The 25,242-nt window shown below is 36.3% G+C and overlaps 1 protein-coding gene across 2 annotated transcripts in view; it reads right to left on the reverse strand.

Moving 5' to 3' along the window:
- The window catches only part of SLC16A7 (solute carrier family 16 member 7), a 159,565-nt gene that overhangs the window by 52,055 nt on the left and 82,268 nt on the right, over positions 1 to 25,242 (reverse strand). For both annotated transcript variants that reach the window (XM_060164716.1, XM_060164717.1), the window contains 2 exons: positions 11,280 to 11,411; positions 3,645 to 3,891 (listed from right to left, as the gene is read on the reverse strand). In XM_060164716.1, the coding sequence (XP_060020699.1) occupies positions 3,645 to 3,861 (217 nt within the window). In that variant the 5' untranslated portion in view covers positions 3,862 to 3,891; positions 11,280 to 11,411. The remainder of the gene's footprint in view (positions 1 to 3,644; positions 3,892 to 11,279; positions 11,412 to 25,242) is intronic.

Below are 25,242 nucleotides of genomic sequence, written 5' to 3' on the forward strand. Positions count from 1 at the left end.
GCACCAAATCTGTGTTCTGTCATTGAGTAGCTAACCATGTTCACATTATCTTTTGGTATAGTAACAGAGACACACATTGCACTAAAAGATAATCCAACATAATCACTGTTTACAAAATAAATCCTTATATCTGTCTAAACAATGTGGAAACTTTAAATCGTAATATGTTTTCTACCTCTAATTAGTGCTTTATTAATGGGGTGACCACTCTCCTTGACCTATTTGCTGAAATTCGTTAGAGCTCCAGGAGACCATACGGATGGCCAGATGGGGTACTGTAATTTAATGCCTTTATTCTAAGGATGAAATAAAGGGTAAACATAATTTGCATTCTTTTCCATCCTTCCTGCATGCCTTTTATTAGTTTCATTTTTAATTCAGACATAAGAAGGGAAAATAATACCTTGCTACCAAGGCCCAAATGCCAACTAATTATTACAAGAGACTCCGGCCCTGACATCACAGGCCAAGCCTCTGAACATACTCCGTCTTACCCAGTGACCCCACCATGGTGATTAATAGGTTGAGTGCTAAGCCCTAATGAGTGTCAGATCTTAGATGTTCTCTAGGCTAATGTAATTAGCACTATGTTGAACACAATATTTCAGTTACTTGGTAGAGAGACTCATTATACTTCATAGTAAACTATATGCCTTTTTGCTTTACATCTTTGAATTTATTTCATAATCATCAGCCTAAAAGGCCTCTATAAGTAGAGATTTTTTCAAATATTAGAGAAGAATTTAAATACAATATTTTTAAATCAAATATTGATTTGCTCTTACAACAGTTCAGAGATACTTGTTGAAATGCAAGTTTCTGGACTCTACCAACAGAAATTCGGATAAAAAAGGGTTTGGGATAAGACCCAGAACTATGCATTTTTAATAACAGACCGATGATTCAGAAGCAGAAAATCTGTGGACCATACTTGGAAAAGCACTGCCACTTTAGTAACAGGACCAAGGTCTGTGTCTTCGATTAATTGAGCCTATCAGACTTTTTGTTTTAAATAGTTACTATGTTTCTGGAAAAAATTATCTGCACCCACATAAGGGGAATTGATTTCATAATGAGATTACAGTTTTAAATGTACCAATATTTCTTGTTAGAAAAATTAAAAACTAATTATCAAGGTAAGACATGGATGTTATTTCCAACAAACCATGTAAGTGTATGAGTTCTCCATGCAACAGTGGACATGGCAGGTAGTAACAGTTGTATCCAGCAGGCAATGGACCTGGAATTACTTTTCTACTTTTTTTTTTTTTTTTTTTGCGGTACGCGGGCCTTTAACTGTTGTGGCCCCTCCCATTGCGGAACACAGGCTCCGGACGCGCAGGCTCAGCGGCCATGGCTCACAGGCCCAGCCGCTCTGCGGTATGTGGGACCTTCCCAGACCGGGGCACGAACCCGTGTCCCCTGCATCGGCAGGCTGACTCTCAACCACTGCGCCACCAGGGAAGCCCTACTTTTCTACTTTTAAGGGAAAGACCAAAGGGTAGGTGAATTTCTGATGACTCTTCTCCATAGCAGAGATGATGTACAAAATGCCTCAGGTCTAATGAGTAAGGACTCTAAGCACTTTTTCCAACTACTTACTCAGAACTCACCTAGATATTATCAACTTCAATCACTACGTACTAAGTATTGTCATGTGTCTAGCATTGCTTTCTTAAAACAACTAGATACAAAATCCCCGTGGATCTTTAATTTACACCTATTTTATTCATCTATTACCCTAAACATTTTAAGGCAGTTTTTTCTAAATTGCTATTTTACCAAACTAAAGTTTTCTTGATGAACTTCAAAAAACTTCTCTTTTGTGTTTTTTAACATTTATATTGTATGTATTAAAAATGGGAAAATCAGAGCACAAATAATATAAAAACAGTTATTTAATGATAAATATATATTTACTTACTTATAATTTGGCATTGAGATTTATTGGTTTGAGAAAAGTAATTACGTTGTTCTTCATTCTAAGCCTCCTTTTAGAGCCAGCTTGGGAGTGGAAGAACGTCATATGACCAGCGTACAGTATCTACTGTTTCTACAGTCATCAGAGATAACACAGGTACAACCTTTAAAGCAACTGTCTAGTGGAGAATCTCAGAAAGTGTTTTAAAAGCAAAGGTTTTCACTGACATATCCAAATAGCACTTTAAAGTTACCTTTTGGTCCTGGAACAGAAATGCATCAATTTAACCTAACCAAAAAGGTAATGGAGACATACAGTGGATTAACGTAAAATCACTGACATACAGAAAGTAGAAAATACCCACTAACACACACACACACACACACACACACACACACGCACGCACGCAGGATTATTTGGGGATCAAATTTTTACCTTGGTAGTACAATAAAAAGATAATACCCTAAAGAATAATTATGATGTCACTAAACAAATGACCTTGGTGGGGCAGTACCTAAATCAGGTTTGTGGAAGGCCTTGCACATACCTGGCTCTGGCACTTACTTTATGGAGGTAAGAGAAAGGCCAAAGAGCAGAGTGATTACACGTGTGGGGTCTCAATTTCTATCTGCCACTAATGAGCTGCTTGACCTGGGAAAAGTACTTTATCTTTCTATCTCCTTGGCTATATAATGGAAAGAAGTAATTCTTATTTCACAGAATGTTAAAAGAATCAGGTCATATGACACATAGCAAGCATTTAGAGAGGCCTTAACTGAAAGTAAATATGAACATGCGTTGGATATTACTCCTAACGGTATATCCCCATCACTATGAACCATATTATCCTCACCTGTAAAGTAAGACATTGAAAGATGATTTGTATAATTTCTTTAAGTGCTTATATTCCGAGTGTATATCTGTATCTTAAAGTCAAATATCCAGCTGAAAATGAAAACCCTAAAACTCTAAAATGAAAACCCTAAAATCTAAATATTTTAAGTAGTGACTAAAAGAAAACTGTAGACAGTCTGGTCTGCTGTAAGGATTGATTTCAAGCAGATAGGTGACATAGCAATGAACTAATAATTCCAATAATTTTTAACAGAAGTGATACGGTACTTGTTTATTCATTATTCCTTATGAATCATACCCTCATTTGAACATGGAATGTAACAAGATAATCGTCAGGCAACCATTTAAATTAAAAAATGTCATATTTAGTAAGTACTACAGAGATAAGGAATTATTTTATTCACACGAACTTGAATGGATCCAGAACGTACATGATAACACTCTATTTTGCAACTTAAAGTGAATTACTTTCTAGGCTTATAGATTGTCAGCAACTTGAGTTTCATTCAGAAAAAAGCAACTGTAGCAATATTAGGAAATGATACTACCATTATAGTATAGACTGTATTCCAAATTAAATGGAAAGGTACCACCCTTGAAAATTCCATAATTTAATAAATCTTAGTTTGTGCAAAGACATCCTCATTCAAATAAATACTCTAGTAAGACTCAGAATAAAGTGAATAGTTTAAGATGTTGAATTACTAAAATCACTAAAACTTCAGTCCTAATTATACTTCTGGTTGGTTTTAAGTGAGGATAATATGAAAACAGGGCTTTAATGTACCAAGGCACTACATGTAAAATACTGTGGCATGGAGCAATTGCTTTCTTAAACCAGAATTGTATTTAGTCCAAAGAACCTTACCTCCTGCGTACATAACAGCTAGCATAGTGGATGATATCCATGCTATTTCACTGTAGGTAGTGTTGAATATTAGCTGAATTTCTTTGAAGAAAACTGTGACAGCTTTGGGAAATGCATATGAAAATCCAATGGAGATAAAAGCTGCTCCAACCACTACCCAGCCCCATCCTCCATCAGGAGGTGGATGCGGCGGTGGGGAGCCTGCTGGGGGTGGCATTTCCACTCCTCTATTTGGAATTCAAGTAACCTGCATTAAAAAAATGAAATAACAGTTTAAGCCATATTTCCATTTTCATAAATCACTCTTGGTAGTTATCAAAATAATATTATTATTATATTTTTATTCTATTAACTACAACTGTAATTTTTTCATAAATATTTTTAATACTCTGGTACTCAGAAAGTTATCAGAAAATTAACCAAAAAATTGGAGTGAGGTATGTAACTTTCTTATGGGTTAAAAATTGAAAGCATTTTGTTTATGGAAACAACAATTACTCAAAGAGACGTTAAGAATTCAGATTATACTAAAGTACCAACCAAAAAACAAAAGCTATCTCAGTCTGATTTCTAAGATAAATGAAGCTGTCATCACTTAGAATAATTTCTTAATCCGAAACATTTAATATTTTCTATACAAAGGTTAAGAAGACCTTACATTACATCTGATGAATTTCACAGAATTAAATAGTAAGCATATTTTAGAATTTTTCCACTTTAAAAAAAATTATTTATGTATTTATTTTTGGCTGCGTAGGGTCTTTGTTGCTGCGCGCGGGCTTTCTCTAGTTGTGGTGGGTGGGGGCTACTCTTCGTTGCGGTGCGCAGGCTTCTCATTGCGGTGGCTTCTCCTGTTGTGGAGCGTGGGCTCTAGGGGTGCGGACTTCAGTAGTTGTGGCACGTGGGCTCAGTAGTTGTCGCTCGTGGGCTCTAGAGCTCAGGCTCAGTAGTTGTGGCGCACGGGCTTAGTTGCTCCGCAGCATGTGGGATCTTCCCGGACCAGGGCTCAAACCCGTGTCCCCTGTATTGGCAGGAGGATTCTTAACCACTGAGCCACGAGGGAAGTCCTCCACTTTTAATAATTGACAATACTTAAAGACATTTTAGCATAGATCTATTTTCTAAAATTATAGGATTAGAAATTGTGTGATTCTAATGAATTAATTTTAATGCACTTCCAAAACTGGTGATACCTATCATTTTATGAATGATACATTTTACGAATTCTTCATAGCAATGATACGCTCCCAATCAAATGGATGGTATGTTATTTTTATTCAAAGAAAAGGACTTTCTTTTTGGATATGCCTAGGAACACTTAACTGCTAGCTTTATGGTACAGAGCACCCACTCTCTTGTGGAAGAAATGATCACAAATAGCTTAATACAACTGAAATTAAATTAAAAAAATCTTGGTTCCCTAACATCAATGTTCCTTTGTAGAGCGATGCTGCTTGCTTGGTCTTTAGCTGTAATCGCCAATATTTCTCAGCATCTTCCTTTTACTACTCTCATTCCATTTGTGAATATTTTTCAATTGGAATGTAGAGGAAAAAGGAAACGCTTGTCTGTTTGGTAAGACAATATAGAAAATAAGCAAATAAAAGCTAAATTTGCCACTAATTCAGGAAACCTACCAAAAAACTAAACAGGTATCTATGAACAGACAGAGAGGTTTAATTTTTGTTTGATGTCAAACTGTATCTAAGATATTTTTGGTGATCTTCTATACGCACCTTCCATATTTTGAGTGAAAACATTCTTTAAAGTTTTCTAATTTGTCCATAGTTCTACCCAAGGACTTTGCCTTCAGAAACTCATATAGGCAAAATGATAAAAATGAAACTTAAAATAGGTAGAGCACCGTTTCCCTAGAATAAATACTATGATGATGAGTATTAGAATGGAAGTAACAATGCAGACAACTATTACCTTCACTCTTTTTCTGAATGTTAATTTTGGCAAATATACTTAAGCCTTTTTAACATAATATTCTACAGTATTTCATAGATGAGGGAAATCGATATAATCTGCAATTAACAGATAACAGGGCTGAAGATTAATATGCTTATTTTACATTATGTGAGTCAGACATATCTGCAAGGAAGTTCTGAGACATTCAGCTTTAATCACATTTTTTTTCTTGAGTTTTTTTCAGCTCTATTGAGGTATAATTGACAAATAAAAGTATAATATATTTAATGTGTAACATGATTTGATATACATATACATTATGAAAGGATTCCCACAATCAAATTAATCAATACATCTATCACCCCATATATTTACTTTTTTTGCTATGAACAATTTATATTCTACTTTCTTAGCAAATCTCAATTATACAGTACAATATTATCAACTATAGATACCATATTACACATTAGATCCTGAGAACTTATTCATCTTATAACTGAAAGTTTGTACACTTTTACCATCCTCTCTCCATCTCTACAGTGTTATTATGTAGAATTTGTCTTTCTCTGTCTAGCTTATTTCACTTAGCATAATGCTCTCCAGTTTCATCCATGTTGTCCCAAATGGCAGGATTTCATCATTTTTTAAAGCTGAATAATATTTCGCTGTGTGTGTGTGTGTGTGTGTGTGTGTGTGTGTGTGTATACATTTCTTTATCCATTCATCTGTCAATGGACACTTAGTTTGTTTCCATATCTTGGCTACCATGAGTAATGCTTCAGTGAACATGGGAATACAGATATCTCTTCAAAATAATGATTCCCTTTCCTTTGTATATGTACCCAGAAGTAGAACTGCTCAATCATATGGTAGTTCTATTTTTAATTTTTTGAAGAACCTCCAAACTTTTTTCCATAGAGGCTGAAACAGTTTACACTCCCACCAACAGCATAAAAGGCTTCTGTTTTCTCTACATTCTTGCCAGTATTTGCTATTGCTTGTCTTTTTGATAATAGCCATTCTAACAGGTATGAGGTAATATCTCATTTTGGTTTTGACTTTCATTTCCCTAATGATTAGTGACGTTAAGCACCTTTTTATGTACCTGTTGGCCTTTTATATATCTCGTTTAGAAAAATATCTATTCAGGTCCTTTGCCCATTTTAAAATTGGGTTATTTGTGTTTTTTGCTATTGAGTTGTATGAGTTCCTTGTATATTTTAGATATTAACCTCTTATTGGATATGTGGTTTACATGTATTTTTTTCCATTTCATAGGCTGCCTTTTCATTTTGTGGACAATTTGCCGTGCAGAAAGCTTTTAGTTTAGCTTTCATTTAGTAGTCTCACTTGTTTATTTTTGCATTTGTTGCCTTTGCTTTTTGATGTTAAATCCAAAAAAATCATCACCAAGGCCAATGTCAAGGAGCTTACCCCCTATATTTTCTTCTAGGAATTTTATGGTTTCAGGTCGTGTTCAAGTCTTTAATCCATTTTGAGTTGATTATTGTGTATAGTGTAAGATGGGGGTTCAGTTTCATTCTTTTGCATGTGGATATCCAATTTTTCCAGCACCATTTATTTAAGACACTGTCTTTTCCCCATTGTATATTCTTGGTACCTTTGTCAAAAATTAATTGACAAAATACATGGATTTATTTCTTGGCTTTCTATCCTGTTTCACTGATCTATGTGTCTGTTTTTATTAGTTTGGTATTAGAGTTAGAAATCAAGGAGTGTGATACCTCCAGCTGTTCTTTCTCAAGATTGGTTGGCTATTCAGGGCCTTCTGTGGCTCCATATGAACTTTAGGATTGATTGTTCTATTTCTGCAAAAAATGTCATTGGAATTTTGATAAGGATTGAATTGAATCTGTAGATTGCTTTGGGTAGTATGAACATTTTAACAATATTAATTCCTCCAATTAATGAGCACGGAATATCCTTCCATTTATTTCTGTCTTCAATTTCTTTCATCAGTGTTATAATTTTCAGTGTATAGATCTTTCACCTATTTGGTTAAATGTATTCTTAAGTATTTTATTCTTTCTGATGCTATTGTAAATGAAATTGTTATCTTAATTTCTCTCTCCAATAATTCATTGTTAGTGCTTAGAAACACAATTGATTTTTATATATTGGTTTTGTATCCTGCAACTTTACTGAATTTGTCGATTAGTTCTAACAGTTTTTTGGTGGAGTCTTTAGGGTTTTCTGTAATATAAGGTCAAGTCATCTGCAAACAGACAATTTTACTTCTTCCATTTAAATTTGGATGTTGATTTCTTTTTCTTGCCTAATTGCTCTGACTAGGATTTCGAGTACTTAATCACGATTTGTTTGTCCCGATCTCATTAACTGATACTTTTTCCTTCCAGTTTAATGCTGGATTTTCCTTCCAGTTTAATGCTGAACCAAGGAATGGAATAATCCTCGCGTAGGTTTTTGGCATATCTATTGGCTTTTTCTATTGCCTTCTTTTATTTCTCCTTTTGGATAATTGTGGTAAAGGTTCTATTCTATTTTTGAATTAGATCAACAATTACATTTTATTTTATTCACTTTATAACATTGATATAGTTATAAAGCAAGAATCAGCAAACATTTCCTGTAATGGGTGAGATAATAAATATTTTAGGCTCTGCAGGCTGTATGGTCTCTCTCATAACTACTCATCTTAATAGTTTTAGTGCAAAAGCAGCCACAGACAATACTATAAAAAAATGGGTGTGGATGTTCTAATAAACTTTTATTTACAAATTAGACCAAGGTTTATTGTTTGCTGATCCCTGTAATAGAATACCATTAGAAAACCAAGAAAAGAAAGAAATTGTACATAATCACACTAACCTTACACAATATTATTAGCAATTTTGCATATCTCTTTTCATTATTTTTCTATATTCCTATATTTCTGATGAATTTAAATAATATTGTAATCATATAGATCATACAGATCTAATTGTATATACTGCTTTTTCATTATTATTTTTTATTATTTGTCTTTAAGTTCTTTTTCTTGTTTTGATTAGATAAGTGGCGCATTCCAATTTTTACAAAATATGGAAAATGCAAAAGTATAAACCAGAATAAAATACTATCAAATAAAGTCTTCAATTGCCACCATGATTTACAGAGAAAGTATCTTCTCCCTCCCGTTTTTTCTTTTTATATCCATTTACATCTGTTTTTTTACCCATACATTTAGAAGTGCTGTTTGGAAAGCCACCTCAAATTATTGTTTCAGAAGTTGGGGTAGAAGTGACAAAGGCATCTACCTTTTTATTAGGGACTGTGAATAGAAATGTTTTTAATTTAAAAAGTTTTAAATGGTAGAGGCAAGGCAAATCCATTTTATTTTTCCAAGAAGATACAATAAAAGCATGATAACAAGTTACTTCTCTCTGACTACATACACACAGACAGTATGGCTCTAGATATAGTGACATTAATTAGATGGAATAGTTTCAAAAGTTCAAATTGCTTGTCTCTTACCTTACTGATTTAAATGTATTATAATCGAATTAACCTATAACCTAATCTATAGGTATACAAAAATGAATAAAGGGATCTCTGACTCAAATATTGAGTACTCTTGCTAAGTGCTTATTAAATATTTATTTGCTCAGTTAAATTTCCACAAAAGCCCTATAAGATGCTGTACCTATCTTTCAAATAAGACTAAACCTCAGGAAATATTGGAAACTAGACCCAAGTAAAACAATAATATCAGGGACTGGATTTCACTAATCACTGCTGACTCTTAAAATTACATAAATAGAATTAGAAATAATACTCTTGGTTAATGTATTTAGAAGAGGAAACAAGCAAAAAAAAAAAACTAGGTATTTTTTATTATGTCTTCTCTGCATGTCTAAAATATTCTTATGGGTCAAAAGAGTCAAAGACGATTTTCAAGACTGTAAGAAAATAACTTGAAAAATTCCCTCCATGGATACATTTGTATGTTAGAAACCTACCCAAAATGTCAGGAAAACTATAGCATTAAGGTCAAATGAGAAGCTTTCACCACAGACAAATAATGCACACAGTGTACATCCCATTCAAAAATGGACACATCACAGCAGGGACCTTCTGTAAGCTCATTAATATTCTACAGATGCCAACTGTTCAGATCGATCCAAAACACCGTACCTTGTCAAAGAATGATTTTGAAAAGATTTGAATGTCTTCAGAATGTTTATGGTCTACTTTTGTAATCATTTTTGCCTTATTGGAAACAATGAAAATTTGTCTATCTATCTATCTATCATCTATCTATGTAATTTGGTTTCTCTTTGGTCATCAGTTAATCCAACATGATGGATTTACAGCATATGAGCACTGGAAATAGCATCTTTTTTTTTTATTTTCTTTTATTTTTTATTTTCTTGCGGTACGCGGGCCTCTCACTGTTGTGGCCTCTTCCGTTGCGGAGCACAGACTCCGGATGCGCAGGCTCAGCGGCCATGGCTCACAGGCCCAGCCGCTCCACAGCATGTGGGATCTTCCCAGAACGGGGCACGAACCCGTGTCCCCTGCATCGGCAGGCAGACTCTCAACCACTGCGCCACCAGGGAAGCCCAGAAATAGCATCTTTTAAAAAGTATAATACTTAAGAAAGACAGAGGAGGAAAGAGACAGATTGTAAGTATTGGCTAAACCAGCTGAAAATAGCACTCGGTCTTTGAAAGTTGTCTAAATAATCTGAATTTATATATTATTGAATTTTGTTACTATAATTTTAAAGTAGACAAATTTCTTATTGCGTGGAAATCAAATAAATCTAGAATAATACTAAAGAAATACCAAATGGCACTTGTAAGGGGTAAACTACTTTTTGTTGTATTATCAGAGTATAAAAACTATCATGAGGTTTAAAGTCCTCATTCTGTGATTTTCCTGCTTGCATAAGGAAATCTAAAACATCTTTCATTATTAATTTATGATTTTAAACTATTGTACCTTTTATCACCTCTATATTCTGGAGTAAACACTTAGAAATACAACTGGATGATTTATTTTTCAGCCATTTCACAAATCATAAATAACATTTCTAAATAATCTTAAATCCATTATTTTAAAATCATTATATCAGTATAAATATTGAAGTTTACTAATATTCAAATCATGTTATTACTATTGAAATTTACTAATGATCTAGGTTAATGTTGGGATTTCCATTTTATAGACAGAAATCTATGCTCATAGAAAAGTGAAGTGGCCTTTAAAAAAGCATTATATGATGGAGTTATTTTTTCCTCAATACTTTGTTTTCTGTATTATTTTTTCATAGTTCACCAGTTTATCTCAGTATATGATCTTTTATACTCTTTCTCCAGCATATTTACTTGATTTTAATTATAATTGCATCCTCCTGGTTGCAAGTCACCACTCAGATACCTCTTCACTTCCTTATCTCCAGCTGTCTTGTTTCTTCCATTTAAATTGACATCTTACAATCTCTTAGCTGAATCATTGCAGAGTAGACCAAAATCAATTAACCCTTGAAAAATGCCACTTCCAAGATTATCACCTGTTCATTATTAACAACTCTTGAGTTAACCAATAGTTCAGACCCAATTCATATACACTCATTGGCCTCACGTTATTTTCCTGTGCACAATTCTGTAATATTTTATACAACTTATGTCTGTCGTGTCTTGTTCCTTTTATTTGTGGGCATAATCAAGAAAAACAGAGTGAAAAGTATAACTTTACCTGTTGACAGATGCTCTCTTGAACAGATTTCTTTGGATTATGTGTGATATTGTTAAACCTTGTCACTATTGCTTGAAGTGTGATATTTGAAGGCAATACAAACGAAGAGAGGTAGAGCAGACTCTGGATTATCTAAAGAAATAGAAAAACGGGCGTTACATATATAATTGAGGTCCAGAAGCCTCATTAGGGTCACTACCTTTAATTCATCCAATAAATTTTGACCCTGTTTTAATAATTAACAAAATTGAATATATATATATATGTGCATATATATTTGTCAATCTATTGATTGAATTATTAGGTATGAACAAAATGATGAAACGTGTGCAGGAGAAAAAAAAATTAGAAGTATGAAATGAAGGTTAGTTTTTTTTTAATAAATAACGGTAAATTACATATCTACCATTGTGAGAAGGAAATTTACTGGCATTCATTAGCTGTCACTCAAATAATTCCCTATACTCATTTAAATAATTTGCTCTAAAATTCAACTAATAAAATATCTATTGACAATGAAAATAAATATAAAATTTAAAAGAGAGTTATTAGAAACACTATCAATAATATACATGCCTTACAATGAGACACACTGAGTCATGAAAATGAAACAAAAAGTATTTTAGAAATCTTATGATTTAGAAACCAAATGTCTTAATCAGATCTGGGTGATAGATGAATATGCTAATAAATCTCCCTAATACATCAAATGCCTTTATTTCAACTTAAATCTGGTACTGAGTATACAGATGCTAGTACTTAGGGTTTATTTTGCTTGGGTCAAGCATTCCTTTGCCGAGATCAAAGCTAAGGAAAAGTTAACTCTGTCAGTTAAATACCCAGTTGCCTGCCTTGCATCCAGGGCCACTTATCCTAAAGTGTTGAAGTCGATGCAACCACCAGGCCAAATGACGTTTGTATGAGAGGATGAGGAAAGCCTGTGATCTAGTTGCCTAGTCAGTGAGAAACTGAGGGTGGGGATTAGAATGAAGATTAGTAGTGGAATTAGGAAGTCATGGATAAAATCTGAGAAATAGATAAGGCTGGAATTAAAGTTTTAACTTATGCTAGGAATGGAGAGTTCACACTCAGTAGGTCTCCTACATCTGGGATAACAGCAGGGAGAAGAGGCTTACATCTGCTCTGGACCTACCAAGAGGCTTGGGAGCCTTTGTGACTTTTTTAAGCCGAGGAATTTAAGGGTGGTAGCTCCACCCTACCACAAGTGACCGGCCCATCCAAATGCAGAAAACCCTTCTTATATTTGGAGGAAATACATTTTCTGTCAGTTCCCTCTGGCAGAGAGAGTTGCCTGGAGTTTAGGGCAAAGCCTCAGAGGAAAGCCTCAGGCATTCCTGACAACTGGGCTCCGACCCTCCATCTATGCTTAATTATCATCATGGTTCACGGAGGTCAGCATAGGGGCCAGAACAAGCGAACATGACAAGGCCACATTTTAAATGCTCACCAACATTTCTACACAATCGTCACAGAGCTTTATTAACCTGACTGGTCTAGTTTCCTCCAGAAAGACCAACCCGTATCCAGAGGTTTTTTCAACAAATTGGCCAACAATCCAGGAATCCTCTGTGATAGTTATAACTATATTAATCTATTTTACATCTCTTTCTCAATACCTATTAAACTATCATATTTTTATACACATTTAGGCAAATAAACTCGTACAGTGCATAGATTGGTCCTTAGTTTTAAAAATGAAAGTCAGTGTTTTAAAATTTGTGTGTCTGATGAAAAAACCAAGAGAAGAAACAACAATCCTTAATATAGGAAAGCTTTCCTTTAATTCAGGAAAGAAACAATTTTGGAGACTGAATCCAAGTAGGCATAAAGCTTAAAGCTTATTCTCCCCTACAAAAGCAGTGTTAATTACTATAGCTAGAAGCTGGGCTGTGGTATCAGCTATCAATAATTTGGTTTGTTAGCAATTCACATACATGCCACATGTTTTATGATGGGTTTTACTTATAACAGGGAACTTAAAAAATGCTTTAGAGCTTTCAGTTTTTTAAAAAGATTCCATTAGTTATCATAATCCCACGAACTAAGAGGAAGTGGTATTTTTAATCACATTTATAGATAAGAGCATAAGGAATCGGAGGTACGAAGAGCTTTTTCCAAAGTGTAATATTCAATAAGTGATCACACTGATACCATGACTAGTATCTTTCTGTTAGGCCCATTGTTACTGATTCCACCTTAACACACCAACTTGGAGGCTGCTCTTCCTGCTTATAAATATACTCCTTCTGTTTTATTTTTATGGTGAATTTCCAAATTTCTATTCTTGCACATATGCTTGTCTGTCTTGTCCATCAGAATTCAAATACCTGTTCTTTGGAATACTAAACGCCAACTATCCTTCAAAGTCTTTAGAAAATGCATCATTATTCCAGCTTATTTACATGTCCTTTCTATAATGTTTTTGAGTATATAGACTATATCATTGTCGTTAACAAAAAGGTGGCTTGATGACTACCGAAAACATCTGTCTGCTTCAAGTGTTTTTCAAAAACTTTATGTGGTAGGATGTGCTGAAGCCCAAGAATTGTGCCTTCCCTTCTAGAAATCAATATGGGTTGATTAATCTATGGAGAAGAAGGTGTAGGACAAAGGAGTAAAGGAACTATTGAAGTGATGGTCAATGCTTAGATCCTAGTGCTATATTCAAGGCCCTTTTCTCATTCAGTTGTACAGAATATCAGAATGTGCCTTTATATACTTGGTGAATAATAATTCTTCAACTTCCTAAATCTAACCAGGCTATATCAATTTTATGAACCCTTATCAACAGTCTACGCAATCCAGAAGTTTATGCTTCAAAATAGCCCAGAAATAATGTACTTAGCAAACTAAGTCCCAAATTAAATCAACAGATGTTTGGAGACTACCGCCTTCACTATAAGTTCTTTTAGGTAGCCTATAGATAAAGCATGAGCTGTGTTTCACATCCTGCCTATAACGTGAACTATGTTTTCACCTATAGGAATTAGTACGTTCCTTAGAGAATAATGAACTGGTCTTTTTGCTCTCCATTCCCTCTTTCTTATACAAAGGATACAGTAACATCAAATTAATGTACAATGTTTAAGTTTAGGTGACAGCTCACTCAGTTTTATAATGGGAATTAAACAGAACCAAATCTTTTCTTTTCTAACATGTAATTGAATTCAAATTGGAATCTAATCCTGGGAGGTTATTTTATTCTTCAAAGTGGGCCACCTTTTACATCCTACCGACTGATTTACTTTGACAGCTAGACAGCAGAGATATCAATAGTGCATAGTCCCCAAAATGTTAGTAACACAAAACCTATTTTTAGGTGTAAACTCGTGCTGTAGTTAAAGGACTCTGAGAATGCTAATTGATAACAAGGGTCAAACTAACTGAAGATGTTTTTGTAATGGGAGAATTAGAAAAAATAATATGAACCCGCACCTAATTATTTATGAAGAATTGGATGAATATCCCATATCAGACAATTCCTCTGATTTATAATACTATACTTTTAGAATTGTGTAAAAGCAGTTGTAGTGAGCTGAATAGTGGCCCTCAAAAAGATATGTCCATGTCCTAATTTCCAGGACCTGTAATATACTTTATGTGACCCTATAGACTGAATGCTTATATTCCACCCCACCCCCCACAAAATTCATACATTGATACCTAATGATAGTTGGAGGTGGGGCCTTTGGGAGGCAATTAGGTCATCAGAGTGAAGCCCTCATGAATGGGATTAGTGCCTTTGTAAGTGAGACCCCAGAGAGCTCCCTTGCCCCTTCCACCAACTGAGGATACACTGAAAGACGGATGTCTAAGAATAAGGAAGAGGACCCAAGCAGACACTGAATCTGCTGGCACCTTGATCTTGGACTTCCCAGCCCCCATAACTGTAAGAACTACATTTCTGTCATTTATAAGTCACCTAGTCTATGGTATTCTGTTATAGCGGCCCTAACAGACTAAGATAAAAGTTGGTACTGGGAATGGGGTGCTGTTACAGCAAATACCTAAGAATGTGGAAACGGCTTTGGAACTGGGTAATGGGTAGAAGCTGGAGAAGTTTTGAGGTGCATGCTAGAAAAAGGCTACGGCCATAAGTGGACCGATCATTAAGGGCAATTCTGGTGAGAGCAAAGAAAGAAAAGAGGAGAGCTATAGAGAAAACCTCAGCTTTCCTAAGTAATCCTGAACAGAATGTTGGTAGAACTATAGAGGGTAAAGGTCATTCTGATGAGGCCTCAGACGTAAATGAGGAATATGTTACAGGATAATGGGAGAAAGGAGATCTTCATTATACAGTGGCAAAAATCTTGGCTGAATTGTGTTCATCTTCGAGTTCTAGTGTTGAACTGTGAGTAATGAAATTGGATATTTAGCTGAAGCTATTTCTAAGCAAAGTGTTGAAGGAGTGTCCTTGGTTCCTCCTGACGCCTTACAGTAAAATGAGAGAAGAGAGAATTGACAAAAGGACAGAATTGTTAATCAGAGCTTAAAGATTTGAACAACTCTCAGCCCATCCATATTGAACAGAATGAGCATATATGATTGGAAGAAACTCAGTGTATGGACAAAACACCATTTCATATTATTAGTCGGCCATCTCAGCAGAAGCAGGAGCTATTGCGGAAAACAATGGAAGAATAACCCCAAAGATAATTCAGAAATCATCAGGGCTGCCCCTCTCATCACAGGCCCAGAGTAAAAGGGCCCCAAGGGCACAGTGAATTCAAAGGAGGGGCTGCCTGAACCTATGGGACATTAGGGTGTGCTGCCAGGTGCTGCCTCACAACACGGGCTCTGCTCTCTGCACTCCAGCTCTGTGCTCCTTGGCTGCCTCAGGTGCAGATCCAATGGGCTGCGGTTTGGTGTCATGGTGGCCACCCCTATGGAGGACACAGGTGGCGAACGTTGGCAGTGTCCACACTCTCCTATCATCTCTGCCAGTGTACAGAGTGCAAGAGCCGTGGGGGCATAGCTGCATCCACCTAGATTCCAAAAGATGCCTGGCAGAGCTCTCACTCAGGGAGAGCTATGGGTGCAAGAGCCCATCCTACAGGGGCAGAGCCCAGGCAGAGAACTGCAGGGGTGGGGCTACTACAGAAAGCCCCAACTAGGGTGATGCCCAGTGTACCCTGGGCATGGTCACTGGAATGCGATTTTAAACCCAGGAAAGTCATAGCCAGGGAACTCAGACCCGTGAGTGCTGTGTGGGTGAGACTGCAGCCCCAGTGGGTCCATAGGTAGAGCATTCAGTCAAAGATCATTCTTGGTCCTTAAGGTTTAATGTTGGAATTTGAACTTACTTGGGACCTGTTACCCCTTTCTACTTTCCCATTTCTCCCTTTTGGAATGGGAATGTCTCTCCTAAGCCTGTCTCACCATTATATTTGGAAGATTTCACAGGTTCACAGATGGAGAGCAATTTGCCTCAGAATGAACCATACATTAAGTCTCACCCATATCTGATTTAGATGATACAAATGAGACTTTGGACTTCAGAGTTTGAGTTGAATCTGGAATGAGTTAAGATCTTTGGGACTATTGGGATGGAATGAATATATTTTGTGTGTGCAAAGGACATGAATTTTAGAAGACCAGATATGGAATGCTACAGACTGAAAATGTTTGTGTCCCCTCCCCCTGCCCCCGCCAAATTCATAAATTGATACATAATCCCCAGTGTGATAATATTTGGAGGTGGGGCCTTTGGAAGGCAATTAGGTCATGAGGGTGAAGCCCTCATGAATGGGATTATTGCCCTTATGAAAGAGGCCCAAGAAATCTCCCTTCTGCCATGTGAGGACATGAGAAGATGGCCACCTATGAACCAGGAAACCGGTTCTCACCAGACACCGAATTTGCTAGCACCTTAATCTTGGACTTTCAAGCCTCCAGAAAGCCAGTCTATGGTGTTTTGTTATAGCAGCCCAGAGGGCAAAAGATGTGATTAAAGTAAGGATCTTAAGAGAGGAGTTTATCCTGGATTATCCAGGTGGTCCCTAAATGCCATGTGTTCTTATGAGAGAGGCAAAGGGAGTTTAGAGACAGACACAGAAGGAAAGGCATGGAAAGTAGGCAGTGATATGAAAATGAGGCAGAGCAGAAAGTGATGCAGCCACAAGCCACGGAATGTTGATTGGTGCCAGCAGCAAGAAAAGGCATGGAGCAAATTCTCCCCTAGAGCCTCTTTAAGGAGTGTGGTCCTGCTGACACCTTGTGAAGTGTGAGAAAAAAAATATCTACTCTTTTAAGCCACCAAGTTTGTAGTAATTTGTTACAGCTGCCCTAGGAAACTAATACAGCAGTAGTGATGGCATCGTTTATGAAAGTCATGAACCCAGCAATTCCAAAGAGGTCTCTCTTCTAAGCACTTTCGCACAACTTTGCAAAGAAACATGTACAGGATGTGCAGGGGAGCATCATTTATAACTGTGGCAAACTGAAAGTCACTAGGAAAATGGGTAAATTGCTGCACATCCATAATAAAGTACTACACAACTGTAAAAAGAATGAAGTAGATCTATAGGCACTGATACATAATATCGTTAAAAGTATAACAAATGCAATAACAGCAAGCTATAAAAAAATATGATTCCATTTATTCTAAATACACACATAAAGACTTACACATGAAGACTTAGGTGTACATATTTCTATTTGCATACAAATTATCTAGAGCAATACTAAAAAGCTATTAATAGGTGACTTTGGAAAGTAGTTATATATTTTTGAAATGTTTAATTACATAATAAGTATATCTCATTTTTCTTTCCAAAACTTTACAAAAATGCTGAAACACAAACCTTTATTATGAAATATAAATATATCCCCTTAGTTGTTAACCTGGTTGTGAGTTGTAGCAGGTAGTTCTATTTGTATTTTACATAGGATTTTCATAACTTTTTTCTACTGCTTTTTTTTCTGCTAGCTAAATTTTAATCAACTAAGGTAAAAAGGAATTGGCCCCTGCTTACAGATCTTATGGAGTAGCTCTCATAGTGCGGCTCCAGTTGAGCGGAATAATCGTAAGCTGGTACCTTTTTAGAAATGTAGATTCTGGGGTACCACCTCAGATTTACTGCACGAAGCTCTGGAAGTGAGACCCAGCAAACTGTAGTTTAGTAAGTCCTCCAGGTGATCCTGATGCCCACTAATGTGTAAAAGCTGCTGGTCTAGCTCTTCCTCCAACACACCTACAAGTGTTGGCTGCAGTAAATGTAATAAACTGTAGTTCTTGAGCCATCGTGGTCTATTGACTCCTCTGCCTACCGAACGGCTGAAGCTACCTGGGAACCACTGCTCTTTGCAGAATCCTGAACATATTCAGTTCCATCTATGACATAGCACTTTGTCAGCTGTAACCTCATAATTCTATGACCGCTGCCCCTGTAACCTCATGATTCTATGACCGCTGCCCCTTATGTCTCTTGAATAATCATGTTTATGGTATGGGAAAACTAAAGACAACCTAAAGACCCAAATTTGGAAAGTCAGTGAATATATTACGGTCATCTACTTGATAAACCATTATACATACATTAAGTGATAGTTATGAAAATTATAACATGGGAAATATTTATTATATAATATTTAATGAAAAGCTCATATGTCTGCAAAATTCAAAATATGTGACAAAAATGATACATAAAAAGAAAAAAACAGGACACAGTAAGAGGGTGAGGATTGTAGAAAAATTATATTTCTCTATTCAAATTTAGGATAATACTATTATAATATATTTTTTTTGATTTATCATAGTGCATACTTTATTCATTTATTTATTTTTGGCTGTGTTGGGTCTTTGTTGCTGCGCGCGGGCTTTCTCTACTTGTGGCGAGTGGGGGCTACTCTTCGTTATGGTGCACAGGCTTCTTATTGCGGTGGCTTCTCTTGTTTGTTGCGGAGCATGGGCTCTAGGCGCGCGGACTTCAGTAGTTGTGGCACATGGGCTTAGTAGTTGTGGCTCGCAGGCTCTAGAGCGCAGGCTCAGTAGTTGTGGTGTGTGGGCTTAGTTGTTCTGCAGCATATGGGATCTTCCCAAACCAGGGATTGAACCCGTGTCCCCTGCATTGGCAGGTGGATTCTTAACCACTGCGCCACCAGGGAAGTCCCCTGTAATATCCTGATATATAAAATACTTTAAGTTAATATTATACGTTTAATGATTTGCCCTAGTTTGGGGTTTTATAACTACTTTGAAAAATATTTTAATTTTAACTAGTCTACAACCATTTAAAAAATGTCAGGTTATATAGTGAAATTGGAAGCTGTATTTTATTTAAAGACCTCACCTCCATTTTTTAAGTTCCCTTTTTGTTTGTTTTATGTCATTTTGTTTTTAGTTATGCCTAAATGAGATTATGAGGCTCTTGCATAAGTTGTAAAGAATATACCCAGAGCTGGTCCCCACACTTAAATTTAGATATAAATTACATTAGCTGATTACCAATTACCTATATAAATAACATTTACTGTTACCTATTTTGTTACAAGTAAGCATCACTGAGTAAGACAGTTGATACTTTAACATAAATTTCCTTGTAATTCTGTTTAGTAGCTATTACCTCCATTTTTCAGACAATGAAAATGAAATTCAACCATGTCAACTATCTTTTAAGTCCACCTGCAGCATTTGTTTTGAACTAGGCCCTTACAGAGTTAAGAGCTATACACTTTCTATTGTCTTCATGTTAATTTTCAGTCATGAACTGCTTGAAGTGTTCATATCACCACCCCCTCTCCACCCTCCTGTGTTTTGCCTGTTCGAATACTTGCTTTGCTTGTGGTCACTTGCCTGAGTTTTCTGCCCTCCATCCATTCCAGCTGTGTGCTTCCCAAAGACTTCAGGAGACACTCAATTAGTTGCTAATTTGGTAATTTTGCCAAAATAGGAAGAGGAAACAAAAGCTGGAGCCCACAGAAAAGTAACCATTCAGCAGATTCAAGAAAATGGTATTAGTGGTCAGGATTTAAACTTCAAAGAGAAGGGCTGTGAAACTCTTCGGAAACTAGTCAAGTTATCAGTTGTTTCTTCTACTATACACTTACAAGTGAATTAAATTTTTAATTTTATTTTTTGATAGTAATTATTTGCCCCCTACCCATCCTTGTCATGCTTCTCTGCAGGCCAAGTATACTCCATACCCCCGACTTTGGACTTGTTTTGTCAATGGAATATAAGCCAATGATGTATAGTCCATGTCCAAGAGTGAGCTTAAAATGTTTGCATGTTTTGACTTTACACGTGTAGTCTTTACCTTCCAATCTGAGAACGTGTCCCTTTAGTCTGGGTCGCTAAAAATAAGAGTATGTTTGGAGGTCAGCCAAGCCCACCAGAGACAACCAGAGTGATAGCTGATCCATAGCTTTCAAGTAGCAAAAACAAGAAATAAATATCTGTTGTTGTCAGCCCCAACAAAATTTGAGGTTGGGTGTTTAAAACGAAATCCTAAAATATGTGGCATTGGCTTTAGAGATGGACAGCTGGTGGTGAGGACCCTGTTAGAAGAGGTTAGAAAAACGTAAAATATTTGGTAAAATTTTGCCTATGATATCTTAAAAGAGGCAGAAAATACACACAATGCAGTTGGGGTTCTGGGACAAGAGATAAGGAGAAGATATGTTGGTAGCATTAGTTGGTGGTTATTAGCCCTGTTTAATAAGTACTAGGAGAGGCAATGAAGTCATGATAGATTTGATCTGTTTGCAAGCAGGGATGAGAAGAGAAAAGGCACAATGCATGTATTATAGGACTTGCAGGATTGAAAGACACATCCCCCAGCCCCCCACCCATCTTTCGCTTGGTAAAACTTTCTCAAGTGAAGACACTCCCTCAGGGCAAAAACTAAATCCAAAGGTTACTAAAGCAAGGAAAAGACCAAACCAACGGTGTGGCTTTTGTACCTTTTCTTAGAATCTCTTACAGGCTTAAGTCAGATCCCAGTAAATTCTTTCAGTTTGAAAAATATTTAGGAGCGGGGGTAGAAAAGAGACCAATGGTGTAGTCCCTGAAGTTCTAACAAACTCAGATTTTCTATAATTCAGTATATTTAGAGCCTCGCAAAGAAGTGAGAGTGTTACTATTTGCACTAACTGAAACCAACTAATTAAAAAATACTCTTCGAAACATTATACTATAAAATGTACTATCACCTTGGACGGAAAGGAAGAGTGACTGTTGGAAATGTCAAATGACCAAGTGATTGAAATAACTCCAATATCTTGTAACTTGCTTTATGTCACGTACAGGATATAACACCATGGAAAATGTAAATACATATAATAAATGTCACAAAAGTGTTGTAACCCTATAAGCAAGTGACATTCACATTGGCTCTTAGTTTCCTTATTTGTGAAAAGCCAGAGCAGGATTAAGTGTTATCTGAGGTCCCTTTCAGCTCATTTTTGATTCTATGATACTAAAACACATAGTTCTATTTAATAGACTTTCTTAACATGTGAAATACAAGTTTCTTCTCTTCTCTGGGAAAAATCTGCTGTTCAAAAACAAGTAATGAACAGATAGACATTAATTGAGCAAGTTTTACAAGATTCTACAAACTATGGGCTGAATGAGAAAAGTTCTTTTGAAAGAGTCATCTGAAGGAATTCCATTACATACACAGACAGGGTCACGTGTTTAATGAAATACAGAGGCTTCTAGAGGCCAAGTATTAGTTCCTTAAGTGTGCTTGGAATTTTATTCAATTCCCAAATCACAATTTAGTTCCCATAAAAGTTATTGTACAAGATCCTCAAAGGAACTGGTATATATTTGAATAGTTTTTCATTTATTTATTAAGATAAAATATTGAAGCATATTTCCATGTTCTTTAATAGAATATGTTCCCATAAAAGTGGGACAATTTGGTTCAGTGTTGCCAATAAATCACATGAAGATATTTTTCAAAGATAGAATGAAAACAGCACCTCACCTATTATATATTTTAAATGTTTTAAAGAATGATGTAATATTTCAATTCATACACTGTATGTTTTTAGTTCCCATATTTGCCAAATATTATACACTTAAATAAAAAAATTATATTGTACAACTACCAAATGGGAATCATGTCAATCATGTATTGGTCGATAAAAATATCACATTCAATAGAAATTAAATAGTCACTAAAGGTATCATTAATAATGTATGAGTTGACTATTTACAAACATGCCAAAAGGTATTCCTCTTGTCAAACATATATAAATTATATGACAGTGACATCGTGGGAATGTTAACTGCAGTCATTTCTTATGAAGGATCGATAAAACCTAGCTGAAACAGGCAGAGCTGAAAGTGATCACTTTCATCACGTTTTATGACATCGTAAAGACTCGCCATGACGATTCTCTCTAAGGAAACCTCCCTGTGAAGCTCCACAGAATTCGCTATTTCAAGCCCTCGTATTTAGAATTGGATGTTACTGTTATGATATTCAGTGAACACCGATAATGAAGTCGTGCTGACTGGAACAAAAATGAACCCAAACTTAAATATAACCTAGATAAGAGCTACAGGAGCCGCTGAAAAGAAATCAATTGGTTCAATCCTGCTTGTCACTTCTAGAAGGTCACCAGAAAGGAGCATCATCCCAAATGCAGAGAAAAGAAAAACTCTTTCTTCTTCCCTCTTCCTTACTGTATTAGTCAAGACTGTGAATCCCACAAAAATACACAAACAAACACAGTCCTCTGAGAATTGATGACACACTTGTACTACACCAAATTAGAAGGAATGAAATTACGGGAAACGTTTCGCCTTTGCACGCCGCATCCATCTTTCTCCCCCTTAGCTTTCTCCTAAAGGCCTGCAGGCTCCCTTCTTTCAGGTTTGGCTGCCAACTGGGCAGGGAAGATATCAATAAGCCCAAGCATCATCTTGATCCTAATTTAATTTCTCTACCTTTAAATTATTTTATTAGTTTAATTTTGTTTCCGCCTTGCCCTTTCCCCTTACATCCTAGCGTCAACTCATTCTCCCAGACCAGATATGCTCCTGCCTGACTGCAGACCATTCTGTTCCAGGCTATTCACTCAGGTTTGTTCTAACTTTGTTGCAGGTTGGATGAAGAGTTCTCACTTCCTTGCCCTAACACTTCCTTTACATTCCTTCACGCTCCACAAGAGAGCGCGATGCTTTCTCTGACTTCTTGTTTGCCAGTCCCACACATCCCAGTCTGACAGACAGCATGGGAAGTAGCTGATAGGAGTCACAGGCTGCCATCCTTTCTGCTCTGCTCACAGGAATGCCAACATTCCAAACCTGGGAAAAACAGGAAGGGGATTCCTATATTTTACCGCCATTGGAAACAAACCTTTCCTTCCAGTTGGGTCCTAGAGAAAAAGGCATCCCTCTTGTTTTCTCATGCTATCCATTTACTTATCATTTTTTTTTAACTTTTTACTTTATATGGAGTATAGTTGATTAGCAGTGTTGTGTTAGTTTCAGGTGTACAGCATAGTGATTCAGTGATACGTATACATGTATCTATTCTTTTTCAAATTCTTTTCCCACTTAGGTTGTTGCATAATATTGAGCAGAGTTCCCTGTGCTATACAGTAGGTCCTTGTTGATTATCTATTTTATTTTTTTTAATAGATCTTTATTGGAGTATAATTGCTTCACAATACTGGTGTACAACAAAGTGAGTCAGCCATATGCATACAGATATCCCCATATTCCCTCCCTCTTGAGCCTCCATTTTAAATATAGCAGTGTGTACAGGTCAATCCCAAACTCCCAATCTAACCCTTCCTCCCCTTCCCCCCCCCACCCCATAACCATAAGCTCCTTCTCTAGGTCTGTGAGTCTGTTCCTGTTTTGTAAATAAGTTCTTTTGTAACATTTCTTTTTAGATTCAGCATATAAGCGATATCATAAGATATTTCTCTTCATTGTTAATGAAGTCTCTCTTGCCTGTCATATGGGATTTGGCTCCAATAATTTTCACACTTTTAATTAATGTCTTTTCTGTTTTTTTTTCTTTAGCTTACAAAATGTTAATCTCCTCAAGCCTAAAAATAGTAGGAAAGCATAACCTTCTCTAGAGCCTCTATTTTTCTTGTGCTGTCACTATATTTCATCTTCACTTCAAAACTTCACACAAGGGCCATCCTTCTCTGTAACCTCTTTTTTCTTACCACCTACTCCTAATTCCTTGCTAATGTAAGACCTTCTCTTCTCTCTCTCAAGCTTCACTGAATAAATTTTCTCTTAAAGATGAGCAATGACTTCGTAATCTCCAAATCCACTAGGCCTCATCTCATTAAAATTTTATATGGTATTTAGCAATTACTTCATTGGACCTTGTACTTGAGACTTTGGCTTCTATCTCACTATATCCCTACACCTTCTCCCATGGCTAGTTTTTCTCTTCAGGTCCAACATGTGTAAGTTCTCATAAAGGTTATATTGTTGACTCTCTTCTCTCTTTACATGCTCTCCATGATACCTGCTACCTTTACAAATTCACCTAATGTTTTATACTTGGTGTGTTCCAATTTTCCATCCCCTGTGTCAGTCCTTTTCCTAAGTTATAATTCTTCATTTCTTATAGCTTCCTAGACATTTTCAGAAGGATGTCCCCACGGAAATGTTGAATGCCCCTAAGTCTGTTAATTGTAATAAGAGCTGGTACCTAGGCTGAAAGACCCTGAGTCCTTTCTTCTTCCCCTTTCTTGCATATGTCTTTTTTCTTTAATAGCTCTTGAATGCGTCTTTCTTTCCATTCCTCTTCTTTACCACCATGGTTCACGCCCCTGTTCCCCTCACAGTCCCCTAAGGGACTCTCTCAACTTCAGTTTCCCATCCTTCCCTCCCACACCTCTCCATACACCAAGCTTCTCTTCAGAATTAATCTCCCAAAAGTACTTCTCTCAACCTAACCCTGTCCTGGGAGGAGTTTGCACTGACTAAGCCATGTTCCTCAGGGACCTAAGAAAA

The sequence above is a fragment of the Lagenorhynchus albirostris genome, chromosome 11, assembly GCF_949774975.1.
Source record: "Lagenorhynchus albirostris chromosome 11, mLagAlb1.1, whole genome shotgun sequence".
In the NCBI taxonomy this organism is placed as follows: Eukaryota; Metazoa; Chordata; class Mammalia; order Artiodactyla; family Delphinidae; genus Lagenorhynchus; species Lagenorhynchus albirostris.